At 42.6% G+C, this 21580-nt stretch overlaps 2 protein-coding genes across 4 annotated transcripts; both read left to right on the top strand.

The window, feature by feature from the left end:
* The first annotated feature begins 1576 nt into the window (after positions 1-1576).
* erich2 (glutamate-rich 2) lies at positions 1577-2377 on the top strand. Its single transcript, XM_070918847.1, has 4 exons — positions 1577-1666; positions 1845-1902; positions 1998-2069; positions 2172-2377. The coding sequence occupies exons 1-4, from the start codon at positions 1577-1579 to the stop codon at positions 2375-2377; spliced, it is 426 nt and encodes a 141-aa protein (XP_070774948.1).
* A 3385-nt stretch (positions 2378-5762) lies between these two features.
* Positions 5763-21191, top strand: LOC139296202 (glutamate decarboxylase 1-like). Of its 3 annotated transcripts, none has more exons than XM_070918547.1 (17): positions 5763-5886; positions 6930-7047; positions 9129-9185; positions 10769-10906; positions 11672-11914; positions 13277-13367; positions 16656-16768; positions 16982-17097; positions 17411-17490; positions 17631-17685; positions 17799-17915; positions 18023-18087; positions 18168-18246; positions 18404-18553; positions 18719-18823; positions 19018-19107; positions 19206-21191. In XM_070918547.1, exons 2-17 carry the CDS (start codon positions 6972-6974, stop codon positions 19377-19379), a joined length of 1749 nt encoding a protein of 582 aa, XP_070774648.1. In that variant the 5' UTR covers positions 5763-5886; positions 6930-6971; the 3' UTR covers positions 19380-21191. The 3 variants fall into 3 exon arrangements, with proteins under 3 accessions (XP_070774648.1, XP_070774647.1, XP_070774649.1); XM_070918546.1 differs by having other exon boundaries at positions 18719-18826; XM_070918548.1 differs by lacking the exon at positions 9129-9185 and having other exon boundaries at positions 18719-18826.
* The last annotated feature ends 389 nt before the right edge of the window (positions 21192-21580 follow it).

Here is a 21580-nt window from a genome sequence, read left to right as displayed (position 1 = left end):
ATCCTCCACTGGTTCACAGAAACAGGTAAACACTAACGGATAAATTCAACTGTGTTCGGTTTTACTGCAACACTCACACTTTTCTATCTACATAATATGCTGTTTTTTTCATGGATTACATTGTTAATTGTTGTTTTGTAGGTTAAGATGCCAGTTGCTTTGAATAGGTCACACATTGTCCATGCTTGTGCATAGCTATTGTACATTACTGTCCCAATAAACATTATATGCATATTACAATCATTTTGATCTTTCTACCTGGACGCAGTTGGCAGTAGAGATCCCCTCTGCTCATGCTGAGACACACAAACCCAATGGTGAGAAGCAACTCAGACTTCACATCAGTGTACAAAACATCACATCCAGACTTATTTCCCTCTTTTAATAATGAAATGAGACAGAATCTTTCACTTGAGTTCCACCTGGTGCTCATGCTGCTCACTAGCGTTTCATGGCAAGCTCACATTCTGATTATGTTCTAGACAAAGTGGGGAAAAACACAGTCACTGATAAACCTCGGTAAGAAAACTCCCATCTTAGCAAATACACATTCCTGTCATAACGCACCATGCTCGTCGAGAATTCTTACTCTTTTGTCTACTTTTTGCATCCAGCAGGAGTCCTCCTGCCCGTGCACTGCCTCCCTCTGTACAGGTTTGTATTCTGTGATAGACCACACCAAGACTGGATTGACCCAAACACGTTTTGCCTCACTGCTGTATTTTTTGTCATTCTTAAGGTTTCTTGCCAGAAGATTCAAAAGTCTGGGTTTCCAAGTGGGGACGTGCTGAACACTGACGGTATGTGGTGGTGGACTCTCTGAGGTTGAGGGAAAACTAATCTCATCAGTGCTATTTCACATAGTGTTCAGCAAACATACAGAGAGAAATCTGTTCCATCGAAAGCAGCCTCAAAAGAGACTGCAGTGCAACCCTCAGACATGTTAAGTTAAGGAGTGCAACTCTTGTTTCATCGTGAAGTCACTTCCTTACTTCCACGTGTACGTGCATGCTTGTTAAATATGTCAAAAGTAAACAACAGCACTTAACCACTTTTGGACATGCAATAATGTTATTTTATTGAAATGCTCTTGGATATCTGTTTCCTCACCATGTCTCCAGACTGTTGCAGTAAGTGTAATGTTTAGTTTACAACTTCGTATCAAAGGTGTCCTGGCTGAATTAAATGTCTTGTATGTCTGTGGTGCAGAGTGCTCACCAAAGGAATCCATCAACTTAACACCAAGGTCTGTACTCAGAATTCACATAGTAGCTCAGCAGACAAATGAAGTATCGCCAACAGTTTTTTGAATTTTTTTGAAATGTGATTTCAGGGTTGAAGAACAAGCACAGCTGACTGCAGAGCCTGATGAAGAGCTGAAAACGAAAGAGCTGAGGACAGCACGGCCCCCAGACTCAGAAGTAACAGGCATGTTGTTGTAGAACAAACTCAAAATGCAAAGAAAGAAACGTAGAGAAAAGAAGCTTAGTTTTGTTGACAATAATGATGATCATGATGGTGATAATGGTTGCCAGGAGGAACGACACACACTGCCCCAGCAGTTGAGCCTCTTCCCATGCATGAGGACAATGGGGAGGAAGAACAGACTGAGGAAGAGGATGTTGAGGATGAAGACATTACGGCACCAGTGGAGCTGATAATGGAGGTAAAGTGACTGATCACCATCACTTCATGCTCTGTTGAGATGACACAATGGGCTCATTTTTGGTTTCATTTCAGATGCCAAAAATAATTTTAATCCTTAGTTTTACTCAAAGATATATTTGACTCCACTTGGATATGCTTAGTTAAAAGAAACTGAAAGTGAAATTGTATGGTTTCAGTTCCTCAGAGCTATGATGGACAGAGACTTCCAGCTGGCCAGCAAACTGTGTCAGATGAGTACGTATCCTGCAGCCATCAACTGTATGTCTGTCAGTCAATAAACCAGCCACCGGTGTGGTCAGCCAACGCTGCCTCTTCTCTCCTCGTTCTAGTTCTCATCTATGAACCAGACAATCCTGAGGCCTCCGAGTTTCTCCCGCTGATCCAAAAGAAGCTGTCTGAGGGTGAGGGCCCCCCTACCCCCTTTTATACCAACACAAACACTTGCGCTGCATATTCCAGGACACACCGTGAGTTTGTGTCATGTCTGTTTCCATTAGAGCAAGAGGCGGAGCAGAGTACTGAGGAAGATGAAGACGATGAGGAGGATGACAACGACTCTGAAAGCTCCGGAAGTGATGAGGAGTCATCTCAGAGCTCGAGCTGCTCCTCTTCATCTTGCTCCTCGTCTTCACCATCAGACGATGATGAAGAAGAAGAAAAGCAAGTGAACAGACACAAGCCGTGTCCTCCTTCTCACATTAGCCCCTAAATCTATTGTACCAATACAACAGAGATCTCCGCTAACAGCATCTTGTTACTGACGCTGCTTTGCACAGCAGCAGTCTTTGTGCATGTTGTAGATGTTGTGACAATTATGCACTTTTTCATATTTCACCTGCAAATAAAATTTGCTTTAAGCTGGTGCCGTTGTTTCCTGGAGGCATAAACTTTGGAATACAAGATCTTAAAAACGAATCTGCACCATCAGGTCTGTGTGGTGATAGTGACGTGAAAGTGATAGTGGCCTGGCAACATAAGCAAACAGCCCATCACCTGTCATCAAGATTTGATTCAAATGTTGCTAAACTGATTGACGCACAGAAGTATGTGACATCACATTTGTCCAACTTAGCCCCACCCACTTCAAACCAGTGAAAGAAGGATAAAACAAACAATATAGAAAGCTCATGTGAAATAACCAAAACTGTTGTGACTGTGGCAGAAATGTAGTCTTCATGTAGGAGCCCATCGATCATCAAGAAGCTGGTTGAGAAAACATGTTCTTTAAGGCCTTTAAGACTGTATTATCAAAAAGGAAGGACCAAACAAAATGATCAATTATCAACTACTGACCCATCATTAGAGAACTATAACTACAGGCAAATAATCACACGTTTCAATGTTATCTTTACGTATTTGTGGTCAGGCTTCATTACCAGCCGTTAAACTGAGCACTCTCCAGCGAGTCTCAGAAACACTGCTGACGCTGCACTGAATGTGTCCACAGCTGAAACGAGTAGTTCCCAATGCTTTTGGTGACGCCTTAAAAGGAAACTATTTGTGAAGAGCTTTTTTCCTTCTCAGCTGGTTTCATTTTAAGGATTGTTGATTCCTAAAGAGGTGAAAGAATCCAGTATTACATTACTACAACCACGCTAGCGGCTCTGTGAGGCTGTATTTAGATACAGCAGTGGTTTGTGCTAAAAACTTAGGTCAGCATGTTAACATGCTCACAATGGCAATGCAGGAATAATGTTTACAATATTCACCATCTTAGTTTGGCGTCTTAGCATGCTAACATTTGATAATTTAGGCTGATGGGAATGTCATTAGCTTAGCGGGTGTCATAAACCCAAGTAAAACCTGATGATGGCCATTGCTAGACCAGCATGTCACCAGCATGGCTAAAAATAGCATCATTTTGTGTAAGATATTTTTTTTTTATAAACTGGTGACCCCTTAAATGTTTCTTGAGACCCTTTGATGGGTCCCAATCCCTAGTTTAGCAACCACTGGCATAGAGTCTGCAGTCTGTGCAAAAAACAACTAATTCTTCCTGTTTTAAGTCAGCAAACTAGCTGTACTCACATCAACTTCGCAGCCAATGAATACAAGCCAGACTGACCAAGAAATGTTGAAATAGGCTGTTCTCACAGCAGACATGTTGATATGTCAAAATACCCTCCATGAGGAAGCAGCAGTAGTAGCAGCAGCAGACACTTTTACACATCAAAACAGGAAAACCACAGGTGGAACTAACTTACATAACATTCATTTGTTAATGCTGCTTGTTTTCCATTGACATTGTCCAGTCCTAATCCCTGTTGTGCATGCAGGCTCATTGGCATGGCTTACTGAGACACTTCAACAGAAGGAATCCGTCATTTATTCGACTACACCTGTGCCTTACCTGCTATGGCAAGTCAAAGTGTCTGCTGTAAGAAAGGTCTAACGCAAGAAGAGGCCCAGGCAGCACTAAAACCACAGGCTGTTGGTCAACTTGAACACTGTGGCTTCCACATCGGTTTCTGTTTCTCCCAATAACTGTCACATTAATAAATAATGAAAATAATAGTTGTAGGCCTAACCTTGACTAGAATATCATACTAACTGAAGAGGCTGTGAGGAAGCACCAGCTCCCTCACTAACTATTTGCTAAACCCCCTCACACACAATTTTCTTTGTTTTCTTTATTTAATTTATGGTTTCAACATTAATGTTGTACTCAGCATTAGAATCTTTAGATGTAAGTTTTTCTTAAGAATATATTAAAGGCATGCTATAATCAAACCCATAACCTGTCAGAGTTTTAGTCCTTCCAAAAGCAAGAATATCTCAATGAACCAATGCCTAATATTCACACAACAGTAGTGGATGGAAACACGCATTCATTTGCATTTTCTTTTGGCGATTTTCTAGAAATCTGGTTAAAGTTTGCGTTACATTTGGATGGAAACCTGGCTTATGTGACCGAGTCCCAGAGTAACGTACGGAGCACAGATGGTCACTAATTAGGCTAAACTGGCCCCAACAAACTGGTTCTGTTGGTGCAACTGGGCGTGTTATCATAGGAACTTTTCAGACACTGTTTCATTAGCTGTCACTTAAATAAATATAATGAATTTATTTGAACAAATCTGCATTTTAAATGTAGGTAGTGAACAGCACCACTGTTGATTATCAAGCATGTTGCACTGGATCATCACTTTAAAGGTTACACAGCCTCTCTCACACACACACACACACACACACACACACACACACACACACACAGCTAATCCCTCCTAGTGGCATGCCATCAGCCGATATATATTTTGAGTTTTTATCACATGACAGAGCTCGTCTTCATGAGTCGTCTCCACGCCTGATCGTGAAAGGAGAAAGCATGAGCCGCATCTGATAAAAAGCTGTTTAATTTGCAGTGATTGAATGAACACAATGGCTGGTCTCTGCCCATTCAGTCTGTGTCCGGGACCCAGGCATGAGGATGACAGTGAGGACACTAAGTCATCCCCGCCAGGCTGGGTTCACTGTAATGATGTCTCAGTGTTATTGTCCATGTCAAGGTTATAAAAAAAAAAAAGGGTGCAGGTCAGGAATTATGATGCATGCAGGGTTGTCATCTCATGAAGGTGAATGTTACAGTCAGTACTTGTACGGATGGACGGACTCTCTCCATCACTTGGTGCTTTTACAAGAATTGTCTGATAGATGAATAAAGCACCTTGCAAAGCTTCCACAGGTCCATTGAAACTGAGATAAATATTCTGAGCCGATATCTGTTGTCACTAAAACCCATAAACCAACTGTGTTTTTCATCCCAAGGTCAATTTCTATGTAACCCACTCAGAGCACATTTCACATTCAAGTCTCCATCCTGTGACACCCACCCACACCTGGAGACACACACACACACACACACACAGCAGGGTGGGTATACGTCACTGGTGTTTTTCCTTTTGCTTTTTTAGGCTTCTTAAAGTGGATTGTGGCTGTCAGTAGCACTCAGGGAAGCTTCATTAGTCGTCAGAGGGAGGCAAGGCTGTGACTCATGCCTGCGTGAAGAGACCAATGGGCAGCCGGAGCGTGAGATATAAATAACAAAAAAAGATATTCTTGAGGGAGAAAGGGTCACTTGTGCGCCGCTGGATGGGATTGTATTAGTGCTCTCTGTTGGTATTCCGCCGTCGCCGCCACACTGGACTGCTCCTTCGCGCCTTTGGGTGGCAATTGTGACATCTAGTTATAGTTTGTCTGGACTCGACAACCTGTGAGCCGGTAAGATGCCTCCGCCTTCCGCTTCAGCGGCAGCCCTTGTTATATTGATAGGCGTCATATTCCTCCATAGATAATGCTCATAGAACATAACGTCGGAGTTATTTTGGAGAAAATTATATCAACAACAAAAATTTCATTTTTCGCTGTACCTTTTTTTTTTTTTTTTTTTAAAGAAATCAGACCCAGATGAGTGACAGAAGGAATCCATTAGTTGTTCAGTCTGTCTCTCATCCCATGGTGACATTGAGTGATGATGCTGGGGGATATGCTTGTTCAAAGCGCAACTTAATTGAAATGTCGATTGCTGAGTCAATAAGGTGGTTATTTATGTGAGACATTATAGTTGCATCTTATCAACATTTCTTTAATAAATCACTGTGTTTAGAGTCAGCTGCTGTTTTGTCAAGCTATTCTGTCGTCTGTTCATTTAAATGTTTCCAATGTGTCATCTTATATGGCGGGCTGAATGTGTCTTCTTTTTCTGTATTGTTTTTATTCATTGGAAATAGCAGCTGCTGGGAGCGCAGCGATGATCACATACACAAAGCTCATAGATTTTAACGGTCTGGTGTCGCTCTGCACAAGACTGATGCCTAAGGAAAGCGATCATTCAGCTCCACCGGGTCATTATCTACTTCTTATATGTCCAGTTCACTGAGCAACAACTTTCTTTAAAATGTCATCTTTAACATTGGCCCCTTGTTCTGGACATTATTGTCAGACGCAGTGGCCCTGGGAGTATTTAATGGCTAATTGAACAGAAGAAATATGAAGGCTATATCACGTATATAAATGTACCCAAATAGGTATTATGTTATCACCAAAACCATGTATCCTGATGTGCGTATTGCTCATGAGTCGTGCGCAATTTACTCCACCCAGCTATCCTTCCTGGCGACGCACAGTGGATAACATCATTTTCTGATCCAACCCTACTCATTAAACTGTGTGCAGTTATTCAGTATATTTATATATGTATATTAGGTCTGACTTGGATAAGCGGACCTGGTCCCTCTCCTAACCTTGGACCGTTTTGTTTGCAGTTGAATTATTTCCCAGTTGGAGATCACAATAACAGAGGACTGATGGCCACGTCTGAACCGAGAGCCTCCGGCGGGGACCAGGACCCCAACTCTGCCAATTTAAGACCTCCGTCCACAAGTACGTCCTCACACAACGCCCCCTCCCTTTCAATAACACCTTGATCCAGTATCGATCCCCGAGGGTAAACTCTCGTAATGGCTTGTCCCTCTCCGGAGCGTCCAGGCTGTGCTTACTGAAGCAGCCCGCTGGAGCTGACGGGGACTCGGTGCCTTGCTCAAAGACACGTTTGCAGTGCGATCTATCGCCAACACGAGGGCTTAAAGCCAGTTCACCCCTCTCTCTCTCTCTCTCTCTGCCTCTGTCTGCACCCCCCTGCACCCCCCCTCCTTCTCTGTCTGATAAAAGCGAGTCTCGCCCGGGCCATTTGCTGTGTGGGCTCCGTCGTTAATCATCCCGGTTAAAAACAGAGCCATCACAGCTGCCTGTCGCTGCCTGGCGGATCAGCGGTCCTCACCGAGCGGTGGACCTGGCGCAGAAATAATGCGCCATTAAGGCATTTCGTATTTATAGTGTTCCGAGAGCATTTAGTGATAACACTTTTTTTAATAAATGTACATTTTCCGATCGAAAATATATTCCTGATTTGAATATTTCCCCGTTTTCTTGCAGTAACGCCTTCGCTGTCTGGGTTCTAATCCAGATTTGTTTTAAGGATTTCGACAAATTTCGCAAAAAACAAATAAAATAAAATAGAAATAAATAAAAAACAAGTTTTATTTATGATGATTTATTTCTGTCATAATTCGTCTTATCTCGTTTCCCAGGAAGCTGCATGGCCTCATGGCTGCAGAGATTAGTGGCTCTTGGAGAAATATTTTGCTGCTATTTTTAAAAAAGTGGCCGAACCTATTTAGGTACACATTAACCTTTGGGTTAATGAATCATTTTAAGCCTTTGTCGCATGTACGTAATTGACTCCATTATAGTGCACTTGAGCGGCCATCTGCAGTGCAAATAATTACAGGTTTTTGTCTCCAGCCGAATGTAAAAGGAAATAAGCTCCAGTTCCTGAGGGCCAGTGTTGATTTCACTTTGATATTTTCTCTCCTTATCAAACAAAATCTTTTGGAGTTTTTTTTATTTGTGGCCCCCGGGTGTCAATAAACATTTCTGCAAAAAATCCCAGACTTATTTCAAAATGTGAATTTGTACCGAGAGAAGCCCATTAAAAAGACGATGTTTGTTTTGTCTGACTTGCTGTTATACTGCTGCTGGATGTTGCCATTATCTCTCTGCCACGCTCCATCTCACGCCTGGCGGCTTGCACTGTCTTGTGTGCGTGCGTGCACGAACGCGCGCGCGCGTGTCTGTCTGTGTGTATGCCTTGGCCTCGGCACCTCGAGCTGTTCTACTTTCTCTCGGAATGAAATTGCCTCAGTAAATTTAAATACTTGTTTTTGTTTTGAAAGTTTTCCATCAGGTATATATGTATATATATATATATATAGCCTCTATCCGCCGCCTCGCTGTGGCTCTGCTGCCGCGCGCTCTCCATTTTTATTCCCTCTGGCTTCTGCTCCATCTCTGCTCGCGCATGTCCAAGCTCGGGTCGTGTGTGTAGCTGTGGGTGGGTGTGTATGCATGATGTGTGTATGTATGAGACACACTGTACTATAAGTTTCTGCATCACGCCGGCTGTAGACTTCCCGGCCACAGACATTACCAGCTCGCTCCAGTCACATACTGTGTTTCACTCAATTAATTCCTGCCCTCCTCCGTGAGCTCATTTCACGGGCGTTAATTCCAGTCCGCCCCTTGGCGGGGTGTGTGAGCCGGCGTGGGTGTGCCGTGCGGGCCACTGCCGGTGCCTATTGATTGAACTTAAATCGGATATCGCATTATAAGGGGACTCATCCCCTTATGATCAGTGGGTGCTAAATACAAAGGTGGATAAATTCTCGGCCAGCGACGGCCATATTGAGCCAAATCAATCAGAAAACAAATGATTTAATGCTTTAAAACCCCAAATGAAAATACCAAAAACAACATGTTCAGAATCACACACCTGGCCAAGAGTCGTCCGCATCCCGCTTCCACTGTGCTCACTGTGCTCCACCAGCTTTAAACCCATCACCCGCCCATCCACGTTGTCTCCGCGGCCTGCTCTTCAGAGTCTCAAACGTTCAATTCTGTTTTAGCCTACGAATATGCGTGGATGCACGGATGCACGCGGAAACTGGGGATGAAGATATGTGGTAAGTTGCTTGGGCACATGAAATGTTCCACCCCTGTCAACATAAAATATGTTTCATTTTTGACATCTTAGAAAAAAATGCTATTTGGGAAGGACACAGGGATGTATGTATGTATGACATGTCTCCACAATATTGTGATGTGCATTTTTGCCTTTATTCCTTTAAATTGGTGGCCACTATTCCTTTCTTTTTCTTTTTTTATTATTATAAATAAACCCGTTTGAAGGCCTGGAATAGGCCATGATAAAGGCTGTTATAGATCAGGGCCGTCCGCGACTGTCACTGTGTGTTTTCATCTTCTAAAGGTCAGTGGACATTAGCCTGTAGGTCTGACGATGAGAGCCCCGGATCACCTCCCCTCGACCGCCCCTGAACCCCCCATGTCTTTTCCATTTCACCACCACGAGAAACATCCTCGAGACAGGCCTGCAAATAAAGCCCAGAACGCTCCTTAAAACAACCTGCAAATAAGGGACTATTTTAATTTCCCATTTAGATCTTTTCTTTGAAACGAAGAACACATTTTTTTCCTTGCCTGCTGTCTCACTGACGGTCTATGTTAGAGTGGAGAATAGCGGATGTGACGCTGCAGTGAAGGCGTGTTTATTTCTCCATCATTTGAGGGAATTTGTTTCTCTCAGTGATGTATGGATGATGTGTTTTTCTTGCAGCTATGCAAATGACCGTCATGTATTCAAACAGGGTAATATTGGCCTGTTTGTTGTGGCAAAAATCAATTAAGACCAAAAGGATCGAATAAGTTTGATGTTGCCATTTCTGAGAATGAGAAATTGACCAATGGATTCTGATTTGGTCTAAATGACATTTTAATGGACTAGACTTGCAGTTAGGGGGTCCCGCATATTGATTTTGAATATGTCGTTTAGTATTTAATGAGCAATGTATTATAGAGTTTCCACTGAAAATATAAGAGACAATATTTTGTAAGCTGACAGATAACAAGGGTTGTGTGAATTCCACGTATTTTGCGCACAATTCGGCCCACGCATTAGCCTCCCACATTATCCTGCGGGTGCAGAGGGCCTGTATGCAGAACACCGATCAAAACATATAGGCCCTGCAGGAGAAGACTGCCTCAGGGGTCTGTGCACCCTTCATTAACCCCTCTTTGCACGATGTGTACTTATTGGCTGTATGGGTCATCTCCGCGGGCTGTCCTGCCAACTGAGCCGATCAGTCTGTGGACTGGGTGCTTCCTGACCCGGGTGGGGTTGTGATGTCACAGGGTGGGGCGGTCACCCACCCACCCACACACACACACACACACACACACACACACACAGATAGGCCTATTGGTGGTAACTCTTGTGTGCGTGTAGGCTACATATGTGGCCTATATAAGCTTGGCCTCCACCAGAAAAGCATTATTAAAGAATTCAGACATCTTTAGACAAGATCATTTTCAAACGCTACGTTGCCACGTACACAATAAATAACGCAGCATATTTGGCCATTCATTCTTTCTGATTTTTTATTCATTTTTTTAAATCTGTTTTGGTTCTTTGTGTGCGGGATGGAGATGTTTGGTGATAACTCCTGCCCTCCGCCGTGTAACACCCTAGGGTTCCTGCAGAAGAACAACAGCCTGGAGGAGAAGGGGAGGCTCGCGGGCCAGAAGAACCTGCTCTCGTGCGACAACAGTGACAGGGACGCGCGCTTCCGCCTCACCGAGACCGACTTCTCCAACCTGTTCGCCAGAGGTGAGACCCGCACGCGCCCTATTCCTGCGCGACGTGTCCACGTAAATACGGCTAATTTCTCAACGCATTTACGAGCTTTATTAGGGCTGTAAGTTATATGGTCACATTATTCACAGCCTCATTACATCAAATTATATTTACTGTTGGCGTCTTTTGTCGAGATAAAGCCGTCAAGGGCCTCCGGAGAACCAGAAAAGCACGTCGTCAGGTTTCTTGGTCGTTAACTCTGTTGCTGTTATCTTTTTGCTCGATAATGTAGGCCACAACATTTTTAGCCATCTTACACAATGAAAGTCAAATTTATAAAAGATGATGACTGAAGTTAGAGACACAACGTAATAATAAATAAACAATATCTACAAAAAGAACTGGAGGCTGGAGGTTGAATATAGGCCTATTCTCAAAAACATTTGTTTTACTACTGTAGCCTAAATTAAAACTAACTCCTGCACCATTTGTTAATTATTTTTGCTTTTCTCAGCATAAAGCCAAAATGTAGCCTATATGGCCATATGGAGCGGTTACTGATGATATTAGGCTAGGCTATAGTAGCATGCTGTTAGCCAATATTATGAATGGGTTAGGGTTATATTATGTTATTCCACCAGAAGCATTCATTATTAGACATCGGTCACCAACAGAAATTGTTTATTGTAACAAATGTGGACTTGTGAAAGTGCCCAAAGCTTTCTAAAGGCGACATAATGAAATGCCTGTGACGAACTTGCTGGCTACATTTCCGCCATCTTTCTCCTCACCTCGTAGACCTGCTGCCAGCCAAGAATGGAGAGGAGCCTACCATACAGTTTCTGTTGGAGATGGTCGACATCCTCACCAACTACGTCAAGAAGACTTTCGACCGCTCCACCAAGGTGCTGGACTTCCACCACCCTCACCAGCTTTTGGAGGGCATGGAGGGCTTCAACCTGGAGCTGTCCGACCAGCCCGAATCCCTGGAGCAGATCCTGGTGGACTGCAGGGACACGCTCAAATATGGCGTCCGGACAGGTACGCCAGGACACCTGTCAAGGTTGAGCTGTACTGTCGAGCTGTATCTGAGAATTATTCCTTTTGAATAATTCACATGGTGGTGTGTGTTATTTCAAATAGCAAAAGGACACTCGAATATGTGGAAAAAATTAACCGTCTACTCAAAATAAGCCTTTTCCCTCCTGCAGGCCAACATATAGTCATTATTATAAATTATTATACTAAGCATACTATAGTGTTATAGATCGGAAATTACAGTACTTTTATGACATTTACATCTCAGATAGTATCTCTAATGATATTCCTATAATATGACATATATTCTGAAAAAATATGTCAATTTAGTCACTTTCATGTAAATTTTACTGAAGTCAACACAAACCATTAGAGAAGAAGCTGTTAGCCAGATAGTGTACAGCCTATTACGACGACTGCCTTATTCATTGTCCCCTTGGTAATTCAGTTGACATTTTCTCTCCCCTCGACTTATTAAAGCGAGTGTCGCCCGAGGGGATCCTAACACGGGCTGTTTCAAGCTGTTAAAAACGACAAGGCTCAAACTGTCCCTTGGGTTTTATACATCACACAGGGTCTACTGTGTCTACAACTCAGCACCACTCTTCATTCAGTGACGTGCTGCTTCTTTTTTTTTGTGCTTCTCAGAGCATTTTTTTTTGTGGCTGAGTATTGTGAAGTGCGACTGGAGGAGCTGTCCGCGGTGCTGAAATGCAAAGCTGCTCTTTTCTCTCCTCTCGCCGTTAAGCAGCTGTCTCAGCTTGTTAAATAAATACCCACAACATTAGATTTATTTTTCATTTTTGATATCTTTATTCAGAAGTAACTTAATCGGACTCACATATTTATTATGTGAGCCACACAGCACCGCCCCCACAAGGTGCTCGTATCCATGACTGCATTTAGGCTCCAGGCCTGTTGACGGGGATTGTGTGTGCAAGCACCTTACAGTCTAAATGGTTGTCATAGAGCCTTGTTACCAATGTAATCACGGTACACTGAACCGTGCTGTGTCAGGTCCCTCAGGTTTCATGGCTGACCAGGGGAATACAAAATGAAATCTGAATGACTGTGAACATTTAAATGAAGAACGGTTTCTTTGTGTCTATTCAATTTTTATTTTCATGATCAGACATAGGTGGTCAGCTTTAGCCTGATGGACATTATCGTCATTATATGCTTCCACAAAGCTTTTTATGTACTCAGGATAAGGCAGACGTACCAGTGGCAGCCTTTCTTATTGCTTTACATTATTTATTATTGCTTTATATTACTTTTATAAAGCATTATTCCCTCAGAGAGGCAGTGGAGTCCTGTTAATAAGAATGCCATTAAGATAGTTTGTGTATATTTTATTATGTTCAGGTCACCCACGATTCTTCAACCAGTTGTCTTCTGGTCTGGACATCATTGGTCTGGCTGGAGAGTGGCTCACCTCCACTGCTAACACCAACATGTAAGTCATACTTTATGCTGCTCTCTTTGCCTGCATGCATGTGCGTAGCACAATTATTATTCATACAAGGGAAAGACCTTTATATATCATGACAGGACAACTGAGATTTCCTGTTTGTAGGCCACTGGAAATCGCCCCCAGCCATTATCATACAAAGTCATAGTGTTCCCCTCAGCTCTCTCCACAATTGGTCACAGCAGCCTCTGAGGGCAGTTATATAAAGTGTTTGGTTTGTCCTGTAGAGGCGGTGTATTGATAGACGGCAGGCTGCCACTTTGCTGTACTGTATATCGGAGGCCGCCCAGCCCCAGGGGTGGTTAGATTGCATATTGATCTCAGGTCACAGTTACATTGTGGCCGAGTCTGATAGAGAGCATGAACCACATCAACATTGCACACTCTCAACACAGATACACACACAAACTCTCCCACACAAATGCTGTAAATAAGCTATAACCCTGTGTTATGATCACTGGTAAAGAATGAGGAACATAACTCTAATACTACTGTACAATATCAGAATATTGAATACCTACACATGCACACACTGAGTTACACACACAGAAGTGCACATGTTTGCCGAAAGTAAACCACCCTGATATTTACAGCTCTGTTAATTTACTCCCGGTAGAGGGATGAATAAGTCATTTTAAGTTGATTTCCTCATTGAAGTATACATGAACTCCTCAAAAGTAAGAATTGATAGCGCTATGCACCATGGAAATCTACAAAATATATTTTGATGCTTATTCACAGCCATATTTACAGTATTAAGACTACCTTTAAGGGCTGACCAGAGAAGAAAATGTACAGCCCTCAGTTATTTAACCTGCCAGTTATTTCCTCAATTAATTGATTAATCTTTTGGTTTTTCCCAAAAGCCTAAGGGGACATCATCAATGTCTTGTTTTGTCTAATCAATAGTCAAAAACCAGAAGATTAGGCAAGATACATGGTGGGCAGAGGACAATATACTCCACTCCTATTCACCAATTGAGCATTCAATATTCTCTGACTATTGTGGCCTCTGTATTTTCCCCTAGACTGTCTGCTAAAGAAAAGATCAATATAAGGATAATAAACCAAAAGCTGAAGGAGAATTGAGACACTTAATTTATCCCATTTCTCAAAACATTAGCTCAGGAAACCACCCCCTCTTTGGAAAAACTTTCCCATCTCATCTCCCGGTTGGAAGAATGCCCCAAGAGACAGGGCCATTGAATTCACACACTCATGCACACTTTCATAATGACACCCAGACACACACACACACACACACACCAGCTCTGGCTGTCCCAGATACAGCAGCTAGGGTTTCCAGTCCATTGACTGCAGGCTCATTGTGAGCTGGTCTTAGCAGATAGGCCAGCTGGGCCCCACACCGACACACAATGTCCTCCGGCTGCACAGAAAACCCTGTCACACTGTGGAAACTGGCTGCTGCAGCTCCCTGCGGAGTGCTCATTCTGGCTCCATTGTCCCCTTGGATACAGACTGACTCAGTGCTCCTTAGAGGGGCTGAGAGGAGAGTGTGGTTGGGGGTCAGAGGGTTAGTCACATAGACACACACACACACGCATGTTCAAACACAGACTCACACACATTGAGTGCCCTTGATGATGATAATAAGGGCATTTAGGGGCTGTCCCTGGAGACAGGCAGGTGACTGAGGGGTAATTTTCACCCTGAAAAGACCAATGATTGGCTCTGATTGTGATAATGATCACCATTATTGTCATTGCAGCGTGAAATGACTCACAGAGAAAAGGAGAATTTTAAAAAGATCCCTTTTGTCTTTCTGATTTGAAGACGAAATTGAAGTGAGATATCCAGGATATTGGGTACGTTTGTGTTCCTTATATGAACCATAATTCCAGTATATCAAAGAAGACCATATTTCTGAAATTAGACCAGTTATAGGCTGCAAAATGAGACATTTAGTCTTTCTTATTTGTTTTCATTGTTCATAGTCGAAGCCCAGCAGTAGCAAACTGATCTAGTGTATTGACCAGAAGCTAATGTTCCAATCAAATCCATCCCGTGGGTGAGTCCTCGGCAGGGATGATTAAACAAGAAAAATGCCTCTTTCTTCTCTATTTCTTCATCTGTTTTTAATTCAATTCCTATCTATCCTCGACCACGGCTTCCACTCTCTTCTCTCTCTTCTCCTGTTTTCTGCCACTCCTGTTTCTTTTCTTTTTCTCACTTGCTCTGCCTCCATATTATCCCCTCCTCTTCCTTTGTTGTCCTCTGTCACAGTTTCATTCAGTGTATTGTTTCCCAACAGCTCCCTCTCCCCTCAGCCTTTGTCTCTCCCTTCTCTACCCAAGCTAGCAAATGCTTCAGTCCTCATTTACACACCTACTTGTGAAGAAAACAGATAGGAGATAATGTTATTGTTGTTTTAGATGGCACTGGTGGTGGTTGATGTGAGTGGAGGAGTGTTGTGTAACTGTCCTCATTAAAAGCAGGGTAAACAGGGATCAGTCCAAAGGGTGTGTGTAGGAGGCGGTGAGATGAAAGCTCAGGCCTCGCTGTAACAGTTGGCTTTCTGTGACATTTGTAATCTACTTTAGCTTCTCCAGGAGTTTTGCTCTTTTGTTGCCCATGGAGCGACCGGTCATTCTGTCTTCTGTTAGCCGACAGAGAGACAAAGTTAGCATTTCTCATCTCTCTAACAATCCTTCTTGTGTTGTGAATATACTTTTTTTGTGTCTTTTAAGCTTCTCTTTTTCTTTCTTTTAATGAAATTAACAATTATATGGTGTCTTCCACAGCTTGTGAATTTCGGGGTCAACAGAGGCTGTTATCTCTTTAAAACACTCTGCCTGTCTTTCTTTCTCACACACATATACACACACACACACACACATTCACATCCTCTCAGCCATCAAAGCAGTCCCATTCATACTCGCTGAGATTGGCAGGGTTGACAGATAGCCATCAGAGCTTTGTGTGCTTTAATTAAACTAGTGAGTGATTTTAGAAAGCATTTGAATATGGATGTTTGCTGCCCGACTCCTATCAGACACTTTTTAATTAGCCCAGTCAGCACAAGCTCACAGTTTATGCACTGTGGATGGAATTATAGTGAGGCTAATGAAAAACCAACGAGTGTGTGTGTGTGTGTGTGTGTGTGTGTGTGTGTGTATTTGGGCTTTCTAATCTGCAAGTGTGTGTGCATAAGAATCTTCTTTTATTCTTCTTGCTCATAAGAAGTTGTGAGTGACTCAACCGTTAAAGTGATGTCGAATGACGTGCTGTATTCATATATTTTGTGATTAACAGGTTCACCTATGAGATCGCCCCAGTGTTTGTGTTGATGGAGCAGCTGACTCTGAAGAAAATGCGAGAGATGATTGGTTGGCCCAGTGGAGAGGGAGATGGAATCTTTTCACCGGGTTAGTCTATAAATAACAGCGTCCACATATGTATATACATAAGTTGAGTGTGTGTCGAGGTTAAAAAAATATTTTCCCAAAAGTCTAATGAGCTGTTATTTCAATTTCTGTAATAATATTACAGTCACCAGTATGCACTGTGGGTGTGTGAGTGCTGCTGTTCAAGGTGCTGATGTGTGTGTGTGTGTGTGTGTGTGTCTCTCTCCTAAAAAGGGGGCGCTATCTCCAACATGTACAGTGTGATGATCGCCCGTTACAAGTACTTCCCTGAGGTCAAGACCAAGGGCATGTCTGCTGCTCCCCGTCTGGTCCTCTTCACATCTGAACACGTACGTGACCATGAACACACACACACACACACACACACACACTGCATTTTAGGTATTCTAATAAAGTAAGCGCCACGCTTCATTGGCTGTAGATTGAGGCCATTGAACAAGTCTGGTAATAATCAGAAAGCAATAGCTAGTTTAATGGATTCGTTTAGCTTTTTTCACACCTCTACTTTTGTCCATAAAGAATAACATGACGGAAAGCAAGCCAAAGCTCAAGCAGTAAAAATCACAAAATTTCCACTCTCCTGAGAATTTAGCTATTATTTCAGTGATATGTGAATTGTATCTCTAATGTGTGTCCCTACAGAGCCACTACTCCATAAAGAAGGCTGGAGCAGCTCTGGGCTTTGGCACTGAGAATGTGATCCTGCTGAGCACAGATGAGAGGTAGGGAATCCATCTTAGAAATTTAAAGCCACCATTCATACAGTAAATGTGTAAAATACTGTGTGAATCATCCTACGATTCTTGTACAACTTGTGTGTATGTTGCATGTGATGCTAACATGGCGCCCTACGCTCTCTCAGGGGGAGAGTCATTCCTGCAGATCTGGAGGCCAAGATCATTGATGCCAAACAGAAAGTCAGTGTCAACTGTTCCTTTTTCTTTCTTTTAGTTTCTGTGTTTCTTTGTTTGTTCTTGATCTTTTGCCAAAAATTCCCCACCTCTAATTATCATGTGTGCTGAATCTGCAGGGTTACGTGCCACTGTTTGTGAATGCCACAGCTGGTTCGACAGTGTACGGTGCATTTGACCCGATCAATGAGATCGCTGACATCTGTGAGAAGTACAACCTGTGGCTCCATGTTGATGTGAGTAGCTGACATCGGAGCAGTTGCTGTAGTATGTTGATACTACTAGTAGTAATAATACTATGTCCTTGCCTGCATACCCTTCTGTAAAAGTGCTCTCTCCTCAGGGAGCTTGGGGTGGTGGACTACTGATGTCCAGGAAGCATCGCCATAAGCTTAATGGAGTTGAGAGGTGAGTACTAGTATTGTTATTTGAAGAAAATCTTCACTGAAACTACCTCGGTACATTAAGACATTTATTACATTTTGCAGGGCCAACTCTGTGACATGGAATCCTCACAAGATGATGGGCGTGCCTCTACAGTGCTCAGCAATCCTGGTCAGAGAGAAGGTACAATAAACACACATTTTAATTTTTATTTTATTTGTATACTGTGCATTGTACCTGGATTATTTTTATGACATAGCATTCTTTCAGAGTCTGTCTAAATTCTACAAGAGTCGTGGAGAAAAGGTTAACAGTGTTTGTACTTTCTGTGTGTCTGTAGGGAATCCTGGAAGGCTGTAACTCCATGTGTGCTGGCTACCTGTTCCAACCAGACAAACAGTACGACGTCACCTACGATACAGGGGACAAAGCAATCCAGTGTGGCCGACACGTCGACATCTTTAAGTTCTGGCTCATGTGGAAGGCCAAGGTGAGACGGAGGGAGACAGATACATACACGTAAATTGTTCTTTCGCCGGCATGTACAACTGTCATCAAGCCAATAGGACTTGTCACAGTGCAATCATAGCAGATGCTGCAGCTTTATACTCAATGTTTTTTGCTATAATTATTGCCTGACTTTTTGTCCCTGCAGGGCACCATAGGGTTTGAGCAGCACATTGACAAGTGTTTGGACCTGTCTCAGTACCTGTACAACAAGATCAAGAACAGGGAGGGATATCAGATGGTGTTTGATGGAGTGGTGAGCGTCTGTCAATTTTCAATCATTAAGGAAAATTCAATATTATATTAAAACGTTTTTTGGAGAGTTAACCAACAAAAAAAACCTCTACCTCCATCTTTCTTCATTTTCTTTTCATTTGGTGTGAATGAAAAAAAGATTCTGAGGTGTGTGTGTGTGTGTGTATTAACTGTGTTTCTGTCTGTCTGCAGCCCCAGCACACCAATGTTTGCTTCTGGTACATCCCACCCAGCCTGAGAGGCATGCCTGAGGGTGAAGAGCGGCGGGAAAAACTCCATAGGGTAAGACACCTGTCAACAGTTCTCTTTTACTTAGCCGACCTGCGCAAACAATGTTTTCATGAACCCCATTTTACTTGTAATTTATTTGACTCCATCAGGTGGCGCCAAAGATCAAGGCCATGATGATGGAGTCAGGGACCACCATGGTGGGCTACCAGCCTCAGGGGAACAAAGTCAACTTCTTCCGTATGGTCGTCTCCAACCCCGCAGCCACCCAGTCGGACATCGACTTCCTCATTGATGAGATTGAGAGGATGGGTCAAGACCTGTAGACCCCAGTGGCCAGAGGGCGAACCTGCAGTCTTTTATCTTGTTGTATTTCCAAGGCAAATGCCAGTGAGGTGAAACATTCACAGTGCTGCAGACAGAATACTGATGGGAAGTCTTAGGTTCTTTCTGTCCCGTCTATCTTTGCCTGAAGCATTCTGACTGTTTCTCTAAGAGAAACTTGCAGTGAGAGAGACTTTGAGTTTCTTACTTGCTCGTCCCACATAGTCCCTCCTCTAGACAAAATATATAAGTACTAAGTATCTTAAGGCTCCAGGTACAACAAACATGCTCTAATGTGTGGGTCTGCTGTGGAATCTCGTAATTTGTGGGTGCGTGTAATCTAGTTTCTTGTCCAATGTAGTTTGTCTTTTAATGTCTGTGTGTGTGTGTGTGTGTGTGTGTGTGTGTGTGTGCGCGCCTGAGTGTGTGTGGTCAAACACTGAAAGGGAGAAAAGCACAGATCAATAAATAACAAACTATCATGAAATTATTGTGCTGTATCATACATTTGCTACACAAAATTGAATCATTGGTGCTTTCAGCGGTACGTTATATTTAATTCCAGTGCACCGACCTATTTGTCCTAAACTGTCCCCTGAAGCAGTGTGTGTGCAGGTGTGCATGTGGCACGCCGAGTGTATCCATGTATGTCATGTATTTTAGGCTAGCACTATGTTAAAAATAAGCTTAGTATGACCTAATGTGCACACCGTAGGTACCAAGTGTGTTACGCTGACAGGTTTTTAGATAACCTCCAGCAACTGATGTACAGTCTGCAATATTTCCCCTCATAGAAGATTAAGATTTAAAATGTTCGCAGCTCTTCGAAGTCTGTGACAACTTTTAACTTGTAAAACGCTGGCTCGTTGTCTGTCTCACGCAATCATGTGATACCCATGTGTGTTTATAACATTGTTAAAAATATTGATATTTGATTATATAAGAACAAATATTTATTGCATTTCCACTGTTTGCAGATTCAGGTATTTTATTGTAAAATGTATCTTTATGTGTATTACACGGTAATACATTTGTAAATGTAGTCACGGGAATCTGAGTAAAGTTTATTTATAGTGATTTTGTCAGCCAAAGAAAGAGAATCGGGAACAGAGCAATCCATTGTCCTTCATATAGAACTTGTTATAGATTATAGGTGTAAAATGTTACATATTGACCCTCGACTGCGATGCAATTTCTATAGTGTGTTTCTTTCCGTGATTGTGAGTCTTTTTGACTGAATGTTTTGAGGTGACTGACTGGCCTTCTGATGAGATTAAGAATGAAGTCTATATAATCCTCTGGCTGTCACGTCGGTCTTTTATTTTAGAGAGAAGCACAAGGATGTGAGAATGTACTCTCCTCTAGAGACTGGGAAGAAAGGGTTGTTGTATCTGTCTGAATCCTAATGCATTTACTGTAATATAATATATTAATTGTAATACATATTACCTGTGTTCTCAGTGTTATGGGAGCTGAATGGAACATCTTGTATAAAGAGTTCCTGTTTGTGTCTTTGCACAATGTTCACCTTTCTTTCTTCCATTGTAAATGGATGTGTACTATGGCAGTATTATATAAGACTTATGTTAACAAAGTATTTATGGTATCTAGGGACCATATGTGAATGGCACAATTGCATAAATTATATTTAAGGTAATCTGTGAACTGTGTGTGGCCAATGACTCCTGCGTGTGATCTGGCTTTTGGATTAAGCCAGCTGTAAGGGAACGTTTCGCAGGAGGTTTTCAGTAGGCACTTTAACAGAATCTTACCTGCTCGAAAAAGATCTTTAATAAAGTCTATTAAAGGGAAAAGTGAGTCTCACTTATTGAAACACACATGCACACACACACACACACACACACACACAAGCTCTGTCTCCACAAACTGCTCTCTTCAGAAAAGACAGGCTTTTTATTTTTATCCCCCTCTGACACTGAACTGCCTGTATCAGTAGCTACACACACACACACACACACACACACACACACACACACACACACACATATACATTATTGCCTCTCTGCCTAATCATCCTGGAGAAGGCTTTGTTTGGCCTCCAGCTGTGTGTCGGATCGGCTGTTCTCCAGCGTGAAGCCCTCCTCTCCTATCAGCTCCTTCTCTGCTTTATTCTTTCCTTTCCTCTCCATTTCTCCTCTCTTTGTCTCTCTCCTCTCTTCTGCCCAACTCATTCATTCTTTTC

Source organism: Enoplosus armatus, chromosome 14 (genome assembly GCF_043641665.1).
Source record: "Enoplosus armatus isolate fEnoArm2 chromosome 14, fEnoArm2.hap1, whole genome shotgun sequence".
Classification (NCBI taxonomy): domain Eukaryota; kingdom Metazoa; phylum Chordata; class Actinopteri; order Centrarchiformes; family Enoplosidae; genus Enoplosus; species Enoplosus armatus.
Note: the sequence above shows the minus strand (reverse complement) of the source record. Positions and strands in the feature narration are given on the sequence as shown.